Below are 17,232 nucleotides of genomic sequence, written 5' to 3' on the forward strand. Positions count from 1 at the left end.
AGATTTATTTGACAGTGGAATAACTTTTGTATACAGATTGCCACATTGATAATCCTCCATAAACGACAGCAGCAGCGTTACTACAGATGAAAATCATCATTATTTGCTATGAATACAATCTTAGAAAGATTCAATATAGATAAAATAGACGGTTCAAACCAAAGGCATAGTCTACTTATAGTGTACTAAATATTATAAAAGCATAATGTATCTCAGTTACATAATGCAATATTTTTGCATGGGTAACATGAAACAGGTACTTTTAAATTCCCCTGCTTTTTCACTTTAAAGTAATAAATGAAAAGTTACAGTCAGATTAGTTGAACCATTTACCTGCACTCTGATACAGGTATCCACAGCCTTTAGGACTCTTACATTATTAACTGGGTGAATTTCAATGACCAAGGTCAAACACTTAGATACTGCAAAAAGAACACAAGTTTCAAACTATATTAATCTGTTTTATAAAGTTTTGTTCTACAAAATAAGGGATGCAAGCAAAAGTAGTGTTGCAAAATCCCAATAACAGTGTTAGTTTTACCTTCACAATTAAAAATAAGCCACTTTTGGTACCTGGCTGCAGTAGCTGATTTACTCTTTCTTCCTTTGTTGACTGAAGAAAACTGACTGCTACTTAACAAAAAACAAAATATGTATATTCACTATTTCATCTTAGTGAACATTTCCAAATATCAAATCACAAAATCTCACGGAAGAAAATTCATCACTGAACCAAACTTTAAAGAAACACCACAACAGATACTGTAGATGTACTAGACATGCAGAAACTTAAGAAGTGGTCAGTTTGTTTAAAAAGAAAAAAGCAGTCACAGTAATCACATTGTCACCTAGATATTCTAGTGACAGATGTATTAAAAATGCAGAGAAGGAGATCGTCATGAGCTGCTTCTGAGTAAAATATTTCTTATTATTTCTAGATTGAAATTTATCCAGATTAGTAAAATAAAAACTTTTCTTTACCATGACACAGTATAATTTTAATGAGATAAAGACGACACTTACCTAGTAATGTCTTTTCATTGTTGATCGAACAACTGATTATGTGTAGATCTTTTTCAAAGGTATACAGATGCTATTGAGAAATAAATTTTGAGTGAACTACATAATGTGGCTTGTTTTGTTTCACTCAGTTAATACAAACTATTTTTAAAGTCTCTACTCCTTAGGAAAAACAACACTGATCAGTATTTCTTCAAAGTGTTTCTTTAAACAAACATTCCAAAGGCCAGAAGAACTATATTCTGATGCTATGTTTTAGCACTCTCCTCCGCCCTTTATGTGTTGCTTTTTTTCCTTAGGCCTCCAATCTGCCAGTAGATCTACACGGGCAAACCCTTAAGTCAGCGTGAAACCCCAATGATTTCAACACAGCTCTGCACAGGCCATCCACATGGATCCAGATGCAGGACTGTACAATCTTCTTTTCTAGGATCATGTCTTCATATACATGTGGCAGCACACAGCACCTTGTGGGTGCACATGTAATACAAGTAACAAAATAAATAATTGCTTTTTAGTAGGGCTGTCAATTGATTGCAGTTAACTCATGCGATTAACTACAAAAAAAATTAACTGCAATTAAAAAATTAATCGTGATTGATCACACTGTTAAACAATACAATACCAACTGAAATTTATTAAATATTTTTGGATGTTTTTCTACATTTTTAAACATATTGATTTCTATGCCAACACAGAATACAAAGTGTACACTGCTCACTTTATATTATTATTTTTATTAAAAATATTTTCACTGTAAAAATGATAAAAGAAATAGTATTTTTCAATTCACCTCACACAAGTGCTGTAGTGCAATCTCTTTATCAAGGAAGTGCAACTTTTTACAAATGTAGATTTTTTTTGGTTACATACCTGCACTCAAAAACAAAACAATGTAAAACTTTAGAGCCCACAAGTCTACTCAGTTTACATCTACAGGAGCTACTGCTGACTGCTTCTTATTTACGTCATCTGAAAGTGAGAACAGGCGTTCGCATGGCACTATTGTAGCCGGTGTTCCAAGGTATTTATGTGTCAGATATGCTAAACACTCATATGCTCCTTCATGCTTTGGCCACCATTCCAGAAGACATGCTTCCATGCCGATGATGCTTGTTAAAAAAATAATGTGTTAAATTTGTGACTGAACTCGAGAGAGAATCGTACGTCTCCTGCTCTGTTTTACCCACATTCTGCCATATATTTCATGTTATAGCAGTCTCGGATGATGACCCAACACATGTTCGTTTTAAGAACACTTTCACAGCAGATTTGACAAAATGCATAGAAGGTACCAATGTGAAATTTCTAAGGGTAGATACAGCACTCGACCCAAGGTTTAAGAATCCGAAGTGCCTTCCAAAATCTGAGATGGACGAGGTGTGGAGCATGCTTTCAGATGTCATAAAAGAGCAACACTCCAATGCGGAAACTACAGAACCCAAACCACCAAAAAAGAAAATCAACCTTCTGCTGGTGGCATCTGACTCAGATGATGAAAATGAATATGCATCAGTCCGCTCTGCTTTGGATCATTATCGAGCAGAACCCGTCATCAGCATAGATGCACGTATTCTGGAATGGTGGCTGAAACATGAAGGGACATATGAATCTTTAGCACATCTGGCACATAAATATCTTGAGATGCCAGCTACAACTCTGCCTTGCAAATGTCTATTCTCTTTTTCAGGTGACGCTGTAAATAAGACGTGGGCTGCATTATCTCCTGCAAATTGTAACCAAATTTGTTTGTCTAAGCCAGTGGTCCCCAACCTTTCTGTTGCAATAGCATATTCATGATCCCAGAAGAGTTTGGCGGGCACCGGATGACCTGCCGCCAAAATGCCGCCGAGAAGCAGCGTGTTCGAGAAGCATCGCCGCCGAAATGCCGCCGAGAAGCGGCGTCATCGAGAAGCAGCGGCATTTCAGCGGCGATGCTTCTTGGCGTTGCTGCTTCTGGGCGGCATTTCGGCGGCTGGTTGTCCGGCGGCTGTGCTCCTCAGCGGCGGGTTGTCCGGCGGAAGCACTCCCTTGTCAGTCAGTTGTCCCAACGGGCACCACGTTGGGGACCACTGGTCTAAGCAATTGGCTGAAGTAGGACTGAGTGGACTTGTAGGTTCTAAAGTTTTACATTGTTTTGTTTTTGAATGAAGTTATTTTTTGTACATAGTTCTACATTTGTAAGTTCAACTTTCATTATAAAGAGATTGCACTCCAGTACTTGTATTAGGTGAACTGAAATATATTATTTCTTTTGTTTTTTTTACAGTGCAAATATTTGTAATCAAAAATAAATATAAAGTGAGCACTGTGCACTTTGTATTCTGTGTTGCAACTGAAATCAAAATATTTGAAAATGGAGAAGACATCCAAAAATATTTAAATAAATGGTATTCCATTATTGTTTAATCACACGATTAATCATGATTAATTTTTTAATTGCTTGACAGCCCTATTTTTTAGAAAACATGTTTAATTAGGCTTTTTTTAAAGACTCATGAATGTTCATATTTGCCCGACGCAGTATAAAATAAGTCATATTGCTGTGCAGACAGGTTGCAACAAAACGTTGTTTGAATGCTTTACGTTGGGGTGTGGAAAGGTCACAACAGCAACTTTTATTTAAAAAAAAATGCTTCAGACAGACATAAGAATGTCATTTTTAGGGCATCAAAATCTAGAAAGCAGAGATATTCTCCTTTCTAGATCTACATGTGGCATTAGCCTTACCTCATTTTGTTTATTAAGAGGATCATATAATCCAATGCAGGTATTTCTCCCACTTCCCTGTAAATTAAATTAAATAACTATCAGTTTATCTAGATTTACGTAGACATTTGTTAAACATTGTTTTCTCTTTTCCAGCGTTACTCCCCTCTTCTCTCCTATCACCAATTCTTTCCATTCCCGTTCACTCCCATCCATTTTCTGGCCTTTGGTTTCATACGTATTGCTCTATGACTTCAACTCCAAAAAAGGGGAGTGAGAAAATGGGGGGGGGGATTGATGTGTGTTGTTTTTTAGACCAGTTACATGTGACAACTGATCAACCCCACCACCCACAACTGAATCTGCATCCCCGTACAAGCTGAAATTCACTTCTCTACTTCACTGAAGCTCTATGCAGGCTCCCCGCTCAACCTCCACAAGAACAGGATGGCAATGAAGCAATATCATGGCACACTTTGTGCACCATGGAAGGGGATTTTGTGCTGGCCCTCTGTAGGATATTTTGGGGTGGGATGCACCAGATCTGAGGGATCTGCAATTACATGGATCCAGTGGCTAAAAACTTCACATCTGGACGCAGAGAGATTGCCACATAGCCCAGTGACCTACTTGCAGTTGGAGAAAGAGTGTAGCCCGTACCCTGCCTATCAAGACAAACGCTAAAAAGATTTCACAAGCTGTTTAAAAGCTCCAGATTGTCAATAATTGTGTTGACAGTCTACTGCCTTGTAAAAAACAAACACTATCTACAGCTGATTTATATAAAGATGTACTGGTTATTGTTTACACTACTTCTGAACACAAACAGATTAAACTGTTTCCTTTTCAATGGACAAGACTCTTTATGGTTTTCCATGCTTTACGTTTTCCAGATCTATTTCCACTTTTGGCCTCTGACTGGCAGCAAATTGTTGCATTTCCATTTTCAGTTGGAAGCTACTGTCACTCTCAAAGCGTGCATAAAGTTCCCAGGCTAATAAGGCTACATCCAGGTATGCAACCTTGCACTCATCAGACTACAATCGTTGAGTCTGCTCGATACAATAAACACCACTGTTTTTAACAACAGAGCATGAGAAAAAGGACCTGTAGTAGTTTGAAAAATTACTGCACCTTGTTTTGTGAAGTAGACATAGGGCCCTTCGTTTTTATTTTATTTAATTTTTCCTGGGAATTTATCAGTGTTTATTACCACAACAACAAAAACAGATGAAAATCAGTGCAAAAAACTATTCATAATTTTTCTGGGTAAATACTGGGGTTTATTTTGGTGAATGGAAAGACGGGGGGAAGTATTCAATAGATGAACAGAATTCAAAGCATTAATCAACATGATTTGCTGCAGAACCAAAATAGAACTCAAAACATAATGCCACCTCTGAGTTTAAGAAACAACACATCTCTAATCTCCAAATAAAACTTTTCATTTGAATAAACAGTTTACTGTTGTAGACCTAGAACTATCAGCCTATAAATATTTACATTTAATAATTGGACCGCACCATTTGCCGCACATACACTTAACTTCATCCTTTTCTCCTTGTTCTGTTTTTTTAAAAACTTTCAAATACTTCCTTGTGTTCTGAAACGCATTCTGATACAGATTTTCATTTTCTTCCTATTTTAGTGTGTAAAATCTTTAAACTGTTATCTGCTAACAGCTTGAAATGTGTATGTGGTGGGTGTGAGATTCATCAGTAAGTTCAGATTCATATGCACGTCAGAGGTTGCATGCGTGCCTATTTGTTTAGTGTGTGTACCTTCTAAACTAATACTTCAACAGGCAGCTTTGCATATACACACACAGACTAATGTATTATCCTAATACATAGATCTCATGCAATGTATTGTATTTTCCTAATAAAACAAGTTATTTTTATATAGTTGAATGATACAAAAGTAGGGTGAAATCAGAAAAAAAATGAATACTTTTTGTGACACCCAGGAATTTTTCAGTAAAAATCAGTTTAAACTGAAAATGAAGGGGCTTAAGTACATATAAGGTCTGGTCATGCATTCTCTTAGGTTTTTATACCTGCTGCCACATCAGCTCTCGACAACAAAACTCTTCTATGCTCCTATTTTATTTAAAAAAAACCGCACGTGCTTAAGATCCACTGACTTAAAATGAATCAACAGGACCAAATTGCGACCTTCCTGACTTATAGCAGGCCCCTATAATCCGGCATTTTCTGTACTTTGCTAAGAAAAGTGTATTTCATAAAAATGGGAATCACAGCCGTAATAAGCAATCAAAGTTCCACATCAGGTCTATGCATGTGCTAGCATATTGTTACCAAGTACACTTACAGGATTCCTACACTGCTTTTCAGGGCAGAAGTGATTACCCTGTGACTAATAAGCTGTTTTTTTAAACAGGTATGGGACAACTGTATATGCCAGGAACGACAAAGGCTACGTTTTTTCTAATCTCAACATTTTATAATTTTTGTAAAAGTTTGAAAATAAGGTCCATCCTCCTCCTTCCACTGATCGTACACACAATACATTTGGTCTTTTTGCACTTGGCAGACACAGATTGTTTTCCAATTGTGTTTAATGGGGCAGAAGCCAAAATAGCTCAGTGTCGTTTACATCCTTGTTTGTGCACAAGCCTTGCTGATAATGTCAGAATGAACATGAAGTGCTCTGACAAGTGTTAGAGTTAACTGCTGCTAGAGAGCTAGCAGGAAGGACACATGTTTACGTGTGTCTCACAGAAATGGTGGCTCACTGATTAATATAGTTTACAGTGGTTATTTAAAATAAATCTAAAGACTAAATTGTCTTGGACAACACAATAAGATCTGCAGTTAACCAACACCAGTATGCAGTAATGAAGTTATTTCTCCATAGTTAATATAGGGAAGAACAAGGAAACCTGCAGATACTGGGTTAACCATATCTATTGATCTTGAATAAAATGAGAATGCTTTTCGATATCATTTCTGTATATTAACAACAGAGTAGCAACATGAAAAAATAAGCATCATTCAGAAGACATTCTTCACCAGTTTGCAACAGTTTTATGGTAGGTCAAAAATGGGACTTTAACTACTTATCAGTTACCCACACATACAGTAAAGTTTAGATAAATTCAAGACCCTGTCCCTTCCTGCACAAAAAGAAGAAAGTCATAAAAAGATCAGCAGATGGAAACGTTTTGCCATACACAAGAGAACAAAGTAGATAAAGCAGTACATTTGTTATCAGTCAATCAAATAAGTTACTGCAGAACAAAAACCACCTTAGGTGGAATCCTGCCTCCCTTAAGGTCAACAGCAAAAACTCCAGTTGCCTATCAGTGGAGCCAGCATTTCACCCTTGAGGCTTAAAAATGGTCCATTTTCCAAGCTTTAACAATTTGATGCAAAAAGCATCTTATGTGCAGGATGAAATTTATACTTTTTGTACATATCTCCAACTTCTGGAGAAAAAAGTTAGCATACTCAAGGGTCTGAGATAATTCAAACCCCCATCATACAACTGCACCAGCATGGAGAGACACAACCCTGCACGGAATCTCACTAACTTCAGTAGGAATCTATCTGGGCATAAGGCCTGCACGGATCCCACAGCAGGTTAGACACCTTATTTGTGTGTCTCACACAGACAACACTCCTCTCTCTAGGAGAAGGATGCATGCTTTTTTTTTTTTTTTTTAAAAACATACAACATATGACCAGCCCTCAAATTTGCCCAGTGGTGAAAATACTCTAAGGAGTACTCTCCACTCCAGTAACAGGTTTTAAAACTTAAAACCCAAACAAAACATACATGTGGCCTTCCCACGGGAGCAAGGCTCCAGATGCTGGTTCTGTAGGAGACTGACCTACCCGGGGGAAGGTCAGCCTACTTTGGTGAGACAGGAGGACTGGGGAATTAACAAAAAACATGTTCTTCAGGATAGAGTTCACAGCAGTTTGGGAGGTGGAAACTTCACGCAAAAGTGTTCTCCACTCTGCTACACCCAGTTTTCAGGATCTCTCGTCTGCCCCGCTACCACCACCTGGCACCATGCAGCCTGCAGAGGTTACCTCAGCCCTAGGAAATGTAACAAGCTGGGGACAGGAAGGCAAACACGCTGAGCAAGCTCAGTGAATCCTGCTGTTTCTCCCAAGAGCCTGGCTGCCATATGAAGTGATAGGGCTGGCCAGTCTGCAGCCCTGGAATGCTTAATGCAACATTCCTTACATGCTACAAAGAAGGCACTTTCCCCTTACAAACAAAAACTGGCCTCCTCAGGTCTGTGGTGCCCTGAAGATTAGCTGTCAACAGCTGCACAGATGAACTTTGCATGGATCAGAGTAAAATATTAACAGATTTTTGTGTAATACAAAAATCTGGTATTTCATGAAACTAAAATATTAAAAACAAACAAACGAAAAACAAAGGGAGCTTTGTTAATACTGCCGGATGATGCGTAAAGGCCCCATAACTCCCCTTGGTGTCCTCATGCAAAGGAGAGCCTACATCCACAAGAAAAGGGAATTCTGCTCCCCTGCAGCCTCTTCCTTCCCTCATCCTTGTGGAAGCCCTGCTGGATACTCTGCAGGGTTTCAGCTCTGCTGTTTGGAGTGGGCAAGTCAAAGAATAAGAGGCATCCCTGGCAACGCAGTGCCATCAAAGTGCACTGCCCTGCAGCCTGTGCCCCCAGCAGATCCCCTAAAATCCACATGAAACTGGGTGGGTACTAATAGATTTTGCTAACTGAACCCCAACGTCTTCCAAAGAGGGGGAATAGTCCCCAAGCCAATTGGAGATTCTCACAATGCCACAAGATTTAATACTGAGTGTTTCTTCTTCCTTACACGCACTAGGGAGAACAGAGCCCTAAACGTTGGTTTTTGAAGTCGAAGTGACTGTAGCTCTAAAGGATACTAAACGAGTTAAAGATACTTCATAGTTCATGACAACTACAAATACAAGCAGGGTTTAAAATTACACAAAGCACAGCATGAGGAGGGTTTTTTACCATTAAAAAAGTTTAAAGATGTCACTTATACAGAACCAAGTTTAAGTAAAATAGCTCCACTTGAATTCAGTAGATTCTGTCTTTCTTGAGCAACTCAGCTCTCAGGGTGGAAGAATGTGCTGTTTATGAAGAATTTGTCTAAGTAATGGCTGTTCGTTCAGGATGAAATCCTGGCAGCAGTGAAGTCAATGGCAAAACTCCAATGGACTTGAATGGAGCCAGGATTTCACTCTCAGTCCCTTCAGCCTTGCCCCAAGGAAAAAACAGTTTTGTAAGTAACCTAAAAGGCATCTAAAACTTGTAATCGATCAAATTACAGGTTTTAAATCCCAATGAAAAGAAATGTAAAATGCAAGTATTAGATTAAATTAGACAAATTATTACTTTCTGGTATATCTGAACAGACTTCTATGCTGTAGACTCACCTTCCAGGTATAAATAATTTTTCCATTTCTTTCAACATTTACTATGTACGGATTTGCTGCACTCTTCTCAAAAATGTCTGAAATAAGAAGTATTAAAGGCATAAAACACTCATTCAGATTAATTCATTGTAGAACTTATGTAGGTTTAAAACAAATCAGCATTAGTCTTACATCTGCAAAAACACTTAAATGAAGGCCTTTCTACAGCGTATTGTGCGCATGAAAAAATTCCTCTCTTCTTGAGGAAGATAGTATAGTATGCAGGCTTCTATTTAATCCTGAATGAAACTTCAAATGAGATGTAATGAGTTTTAAAACTTACAGAAAAGGAGCTCAGTTTCTAAACACTCCCCACTCACCCACCCAATAACATGGAAACTATGTTTGAATTAACAGTTCTAATTGCCATAGTAATGGAATTCAACCATCTCCTTGCAAAATTTCAAGATCAACTCCTATTTTCCATTAGAATTCTAAATAAGATGTTTGGATTCATTGTATGCTGCTTACAGCAGATCAGTTTCAACCCGTTCTATTAAATGCATACAGGACGTTAGAAGTTAAGTAACGGCTATGCATTGCAAGTTCTCAAACTGCAATTCTCAGAGCACCGGCTGGTGGTCAACACAGAGGTGGAACCAGCACCACGACACCTGTCACCTTGTTTCCAGCTGCTTCTCCAGGCAACTCAGAGAAGTACCTGGAAATGAGGCAGTGCCAGTCTAGCTGCCTCCTCCAGAGGCCACTTCCACCAGGAAGCTATGCAGCCAGGCAGTATACACTGGGGCAGTGGTTCTCAAATTTGTTTGATCACACCCCCTTCTTTCTGTCTGTAGTAGTTTCACCCCAACTGGGGCACCTGGCTAGCAGCCACCACTCTCCGGCCACCCAGCTCTGAAGGCAGCACTGCCACCAGCAGCAGCAAAGGAGTAAGGCTGGCATGGTATGGTATGGTACGGTACTGCCACCCTTATTTCCGTGCTGCTGCTGGCGGCGGCACTGCCTTCAGAGCTGGGCGCTCAGCCAGCAGCTGCTGCTGCTCTCTGGCCACCCAGCTCTGAAGGGGTGCAGTAAGGTTTTTTTTTCCCCTAAATCTTTTCATGCCCCCCCCCGCCAGCACACATTCCACACATCCGAGTTTAAGAACCGCTGCACTGGGGTACCTGGAAACTAAGCCGCACAAGGGCACGTGCAAGGATCCCATGTGTCAGGGAACCATAGATAAGAGAGTGGGGGTAGAGGAGGGAGAGAATCATCAGAAAGCCACGATGGACATGAAGGGGAAAGAGAAGGACCAGGCAGCAGGGAAGCCCAAAACAAAAGGAAATAGCATGTTTTGTATGTCAAAAAGGACAAATCTCATATCATATTAAAGACAATAAAAAGGCATGCCTTCCTTATGCCACTTTTCTAGCAGCTGTGGTTGCTAAAGGGTTGTTGCATCACAAATGGGATCTTGTTTGGGAAAGGAAATGTAGTCCATAACAAGAACATTTGATGGCTTCATTTTAATCATTGTATGGTAGTTTGTAACAGCAATGTGGTTCAGAAATGGAAAAAAATCTTCAAGATTCCAGTTAGGTTATTAGCTGGGTTTGACACTAATAACTTTGTGGCTATCACTTAAGGCTGGTAGAGAGTACGCCTCCGCCTTATAGTCAGGTATTTTTATACTATACACTGGCTTGCGCTAACACAATTAGTAATGAAAAGAACACCTCCTTTGTTTTATTTATTACTGTTAGGATCAATTAAATTCAGAACACTGGCATTTTGTTGCTGGGGAACAAGGGGGAAATCCTGGCTTTCTTTACACTAATAGATTCACCACTTTCCACAGCTGTCAGATCACTCAAAGTCAATTACAACAGCATTACACCAGAGATGATCACCCAATAGTAGCCCAGAAGATCTGTCATTATCCCTTCGAATGACACTATACCCTACATTGATATTAATGGAAATTTCATTGGATTCACCTACTTTTACTAATCCTGAAAGTTTAGGGAACAGTCTCCAAACAAATCCTTTTCCACATAGGAGACTCCCTCAAGGCAGAATTCACTCCAACATAGGGGGCCTACACAATACCCTTTGTACCACAGGTCCTCCTCATCAGTCCAGGATGGAGAGGAGGGAGGACATGTTGAAGGAGCTACACACCACAAAGGTGATTGTCCTGCCACCCTTACTAAGCCAGCACAGACTGAGCATTTGGAGTGGACTGGGGAAGTGATCATTAAATCTGCACTTGAAAGATCTAGTGGCCAAAAACCCAAGAACACAAAGAACAATAGCCAATATCCCAGTCCACAGACTAGAATAGCAGGCAAGCAACTACACAGCCTGCCTGCATGTCGAGGGTGAATACTGTCCCATCAACCCACAGGTGCTGACTTCCCCTCTTTCCCATGGGTGCTCGACCCCCACTCTGCCCCCGGACCTGCCCCCACTCCACCCCTTCCATGAGGCCCCGCCTCTTCCCACCCCTTCCCTGCCCTCCATTCTGAAACTTGCTTGAAGTCTCCTTTATACGGATGGCCATTTGTGACTCTCCAGCAGGTTACCACCACCACCAGATTCAGAATAGCCAGGAAGACTTTGTTCAAATATTGCACAGTTTTAATACATAGCAAGAAGTGCTGCTTGTCTTCTGAACACTCACATGACCGGGCTAAACAAAAATAAGCCCAGATTTCCTTCATAAACAGTTGAAAAAAATATTTTCATGCGTTTATTTTAAAAAGTTTAATTTCTTTAGTTCTGACCAATGTTTTACAAACACAATGCTTCTACTAGGTAGGACCTATAATTGGAGATATATCAGTTTGTGAACACAACATACGTGATTGCTAAGTTCAGCATCATACAAGATATTTTTGTCCAAAATCCAGTGATTTGAGCCCTAATACTGACAAAACTTATATGGATGCTTAATGTCGTTCATATGAGTTGTCCCATGAGAATAAAGTTAAACATGCGTGTGAGACTTTACAAGATAACTGTGTTGAGCATGAAACTGTAGCAACAGGAGCTGAACCTGAGATAGTTTAATAGTAGTTTAACTAATAGGCTACAAAGCCCTGGGTGCCTAGACACAAAAATAATTTATTTTTGAAAGGTAGAAAAGTCACTATGTGAACAGAAGTTGAAATGCTAAACAGTAACATCAGATGGGTTTACTCTAAAAATGACTGTTTTTTTGCATTTTTAAAAAGACCGTGCATGGCCTGCATCGGTCTTAAACAAGATGGTCAGTACCATGTCCACACTATAGGACGTATTCATATCACAGTAAACCACTCCAGTATATAATGATAGATAATAATAAATAATAATAATAATACCTAACGTACGTGGAATACTTTTCCACTACAGACTTTGGGGTAGGAGGGAAGGTAAAGAATTTATTTTTAAAATAATGGGAACTTTCCTATTTACCTTTGGTTTTGTATAAACTTGTTTGGGGCTAAATCAATCTGACACACCCCTTTATAGTGCAACAATACACACACAGTTGATTTTTTTGAATTGCGTATCTTGCCAAAAGGTCTCCAAATAGACATTCAGAATTTAGTACCTATACTAGCATCTCTCTCTACCATGATTAGGGCCCTACCAAATTCATGACCATGAAAAACGCATCACGGACTGTGAAATCGGGTCCCCCCCCCTGTGAATTCTAGTCTTTTGTGTGCTTTTACCATTTACCAGGGATCTCCAACTCAAATCATCATGAGGGCCACATGAGGACTAATACATTGGCCCGAGGGCTGCACCACTGACACCTTTTAATACAAAGATACAAAAGCCTGCCCCCTGCCCCAGCCCTGCCCCCACTCCACCCCTTCCATGAGGCCCCGCCCCTGCCCCGCTTCTTCCCAGCCCCTATTCCAATCCCTTCCCCAAATCCCAGCCCCAGCCTCACCTCTTCTCCGCCTCCTCCCCTGAGCACACCGCATCTCCGCTCCTTCCCCCTCCCTCCTGAAAAGTCCTAAGTGCTGCCAAACAGCTGTTTGGCAGCGGGAAGCACTGGGAGGTAGGCAGAAGAGCGGGGCGGGGCAGTGAGCTTGGGGGGCGGAGGCGGAGGGCAGGGAGTGAGGGGAGCTTGGCTGCCAGTGGAGTCGGCGCCTATGGTGGGCCACAGGAAATAACTCTGTGGGCCACGTATTTGAGACCCCTGCCCTATACTTTGCAGATTTCACAGGAGAGATCAGTGTTTCTCAAATTGGGAGTCCTGACCCAAAGGGAGTTGCGTGGGGGGGGGGGGTCGCAAGTTTATTGTAGAGGGGGAAATCGCATTATTGCCACCCTCACTTCTGCGCTGCCTTCAGAGCGGGGCGGCTGGAGAGCAGCAGCTGTTAATTGAGGGCCCAGCTCTGCAGGCAGCAGCGCAGAAATAAGGGGGCAATACCATACCATGCCAGCCTTATTTCTGTGCTGCTGCTGGCAGTGGCTTTGCCTTCAGAGCTCCGCTCTCAGCCAGCAGCCGCTGCTCTCCAGCTGCCCAGCTCTGAAGGAAGGACCATGTCCAGCAGCAGCGCAGAAGTAAGAGTAGCAATATTGCAACCCCCACTATAATAACCTTGTGAGCCCCCCACAACTCCTTTTTGGGTGTGGACCCCTACAATTATAACACCGTGAAATTTCAGATTTAAATATCTGAAATCATGAAATTTACTATTTTAAAAATCCTATGACCATGAAATTGACCAAAATGGACAATTTGATAGGGCCCTAAAGATGATGATTTTTATGCTATCTCCCTCTGCTTTTCTAAACTGAGTCTTCTGTAGTTTTTAAAAAACAGAACTGAACCAGTTACTTCACAGGTGGGGTGGGGGGGAACCACTGTGCCAAAAGTCCACTGGGTTTATTTATTGCTTCTCAGCTCCCACACCACCCAACAGAATAATTTAGCAATCACATATTGTTGTAGCATCTAACTGTTAATTTAATTTCAATTAGCATTCATTTACAAAATTGATTAAAGTTTTTTGTTTTTTTAAAGGGGAGGTTACTGGGGGAAAGTACTGAACCAAATTTTTGGAGAAATGGGGAGTGAGAGAAGAAAGTTTTGTGAAAGAAAGGGATAACATCTAGCATACATGATAGTAGTCTGTTAGTAGGAAGTTAAATCTACATAGGTTATTTCCTGTTGTCATATACAATTGTTTCACTTTGAACATTCTTTGCCAAATTCATCTCTGATGCATGAGTGACTTTAGTAGAGAGCTATACCAAGGATGAATTTGGCTCACATTTCAAAGTAGTTGCTTTTACATACACATACTTTAGAATAACCTATTTAATGTTATATTTGTTTTTAGACTCGATGATATTTACTCAAGGAGTTCGCAGCTCTTGGCATGTCACCTTCAGTGCAGTCTGTATCTCATGTTTGTAACAGAACCATTTTCACTTCCCTGCCATAATAGATGAAACTCCCCGATTCTCCATTTTTAAAAAATAAATAAAATGTCACCATCTAAAATATAAAGTCACAACATACGGAATAACTTTGCAATTTGCATCACTTTTAAAGTGGACATTTAGACAGTGTACTTACATAAATAACGAGTGGACTGGATTCTGCACATGCCTTTAATGGCATTTGAACGTGGTGTAAATCGGTCCAGTATTAGGCCCAGCAATCTTTGTAACTGGCAGCCAAGGAGCACACATATGGGAAAACCATAACATACATCAAGGCAGACAGGTATTTCTAGATACTTTTTGGCAATGGTTCACATATCATGCTCCTGGCACCTGACTAAACCATGCCAAAAAGAGACACTACTTCACTCATTTAGGCCCAAGTTTAAACACACCTAGGCTCTTTTGACATGGTCACCACTCAGCACATAAATAGTATGTTGTTGTTACTACTGCCATAAACTAAACTAAGGTGCTGATTCATGAAAAATTAGATTCCAGCCAACTTGGCTTTGACCCAGCAAGGACATTAATATCACATCATGTCAAACTTCTTTCCCCTCCCTTTGTGTTATGTCCCATTTTAAGAAGGGGGGGAGGCTGTGGGGATGTTTAAAGGGCCGGGTAACCATACATATGTGCACACACTGCAGAAGCCAGGGCCACATCTGGGAAGGCGCAGGCGGAGGGCGAGGGCACTTGCCTTACAGGTGAGCCGAGGACAAGACAGACATGGCTAGCAGGGGTGGGGGCGACCCTACAGAAACCAAGCCTGCGTGGGCAGGCGGGAAAGCGCCTCCCCGAGCATCAGCGTTACCTAGAGCCGCTGCCGGACCTTGCGCCAAGAGCCACGGCACCACATCGCTCTGGAGATCAAACTCGGCGCTCAGCTGGAGCAGCATCCCGCCGGGGCCGGGGCCACCCTCCTGGCCCCTGGCTGCAGGGGGAGGCGCGGGGCAGACTCGCAAGAGCCCGGGTCCTGGAGGGGCCGGCGCACCAGCCTCCCCGCTCCGGTGCAGCTGGGCTTGCGCCGCCCCTCTGGCCCCGGGAGCCGGCCGCGTGGGCGGGACGCGACGCTTCCGCCCTCCTCCTGCTTGTCCTTCGGGCCGCTGCTTTCGCTTCTGCCGGGCGCGGCCGCGCTGGGAAGAGCCCAGCCCGGCCGGGAGCTGCTCCAAGCGGCAGCCTACTGGGTGCCGGGGATGTCATTCAGCTCCCGGCGGCTTGCAGTGGCTGGGCGCGCTGCTCGCACAGGCTGCAGCAAGAGGGGAGGCTGCGCTGAGCAAAGGCCTGGTGTTGCACGCTCCGCTGCAGGCCGGCCGGTGATTTTTCGTCGGCCCGGGCTGGGGGCGGGGGGGGGTTTGTTGGTGGTGCTTTACGCAGACTGCTGAGAAATGGTCCGTCCGTGCCTGCTGGTGATAAGTAATTGGTAATAAGATAAGCGCTAGAGGTTGGCAGTGGGACAAAACCAACCCCCAGATCCAACGCCTCCAAACTCAGGGGAATGTTGGATTCTGGTCCAGATCCGCTGCCCTTCGTGGCTCTAAAGCCCTCCAGGAGCCTGTAATGAGGATATCACAAGCTAATGGTGTCAGCAGTAGGTGCGTGGGCGGGAGGGGGGTGTTGTATTATTAGTCATTCTGATATTATTACAATAGCACCCAGAGGCCCTGGTCAGAATCATGCCCCCTTTGTGCTAGGCAATTTACGGGCACAAAGTTCCCCACACACCAGCACCAGAGAGACTTCAGGTTCAGGCCACAGTCTTCTAACTGGGTCAGCATGGCTGAAATCCAGCACGAACGATGAGCCTCCCAGTACAATAGTTGCTGATAGAATCATCAAACTGGAAGGGACCGCAAGAGGTCGTCTAGTCCAGTCTCCTGCACTCAAGGGAGGACTAGGTATTATCTAGACCATCCCTGACAGGTGTTTGTCCAACCTGCTCTTAAAAAATCCCCAATGATGGAGATTCCACAACCCTCTCTAGGCATGTTATTCCAGTGCTTAACCACTCTGACGGGAAGTTTTACCTAATGTCCAACCTAAACTGCCCTTGCTGCAATTTAAGCCCATTGCTTCTTGCCCTATCCTCAGAGGTTAAGAAAAACAATTTTTCTCCCTCCTCCTTATAACAACCTTTTATGTACTTGAAAACTGTTATCATGTCCCCTCTCAGTCTCTTCCAGACTAAACAAACCCAATTTCCTCAATCTTCCCTCAAAGGTCATGTGTTCTAGCCCTTTAATCATTTTTGTTGCTCTTCTCTGGACTTTCTCCAGTTTGTCCACATCTTTCCTGAAATGTGGCGCCCAGAACTAGACTCAGTACTCCAGCTGAGGCCTAATCAGCGCGGTGTAGAGCAGAAGAATTACTTCTCATGTCTTGCTTACAATACTCCTGCTAATACAGCCAAGTCGTTCCCCTGGCCCTCATAGCCCACACAAGCCATGGGGAGGTTCCACTGAAAAAACAGCACAGCTTCAAGTTCAGCTCCACGGATTGCAGCAGAGAGAGAGAGAGAGAGAGTGTGTGTGTGGCGGGTTGGAGGGGAGGGGGACAGTGCCACAGAGGTGCAGGCTGGGAACATCCACACATGGAGGAGCACACTCCCAGCATCTGGATCCAGGGGACACAGTCTGGGCCAGG

The 17,232-nt window shown here is 42.3% G+C and overlaps 1 protein-coding gene across 5 annotated transcripts in view; it reads right to left on the minus strand.

Annotated features, from left to right (window-relative positions):
- LOC102932823 (gamma-secretase activating protein) overlaps positions 1 to 15,867 on the minus strand; it is a 63,075-nt gene extending 47,208 nt beyond the window's left edge. Inside the window, exons 1-6 of one of the 5 annotated variants that reach the window (XM_027826229.3) lie at positions 15,404 to 15,867; positions 9,151 to 9,227; positions 3,751 to 3,807; positions 1,024 to 1,093; positions 574 to 630; positions 334 to 422 (exon numbers count right to left, since the gene is read on the minus strand). In XM_027826229.3, coding sequence (XP_027682030.2) covers positions 334 to 422; positions 574 to 630; positions 1,024 to 1,093; positions 3,751 to 3,807; positions 9,151 to 9,227; positions 15,404 to 15,488 — 435 coding nt within the window. In that variant the 5' untranslated portion in view covers positions 15,489 to 15,867. Of the gene's footprint in view, positions 1 to 333; positions 423 to 573; positions 634 to 1,023; positions 1,094 to 3,750; positions 3,808 to 9,150; positions 9,228 to 15,403 lie in introns of all 5 variants that reach the window. The other 4 variants (XM_007063788.4, XM_043552078.1, XM_043552083.1 and 1 more) reach the window with 4 other exon arrangements.
- Between the last annotated feature and the right edge of the window lie 1,365 nt (positions 15,868 to 17,232).

Source organism: Chelonia mydas, chromosome 1, assembly GCF_015237465.2.
Source record: "Chelonia mydas isolate rCheMyd1 chromosome 1, rCheMyd1.pri.v2, whole genome shotgun sequence".
NCBI lineage: Eukaryota > Metazoa > Chordata > Testudines > Cheloniidae > Chelonia > Chelonia mydas.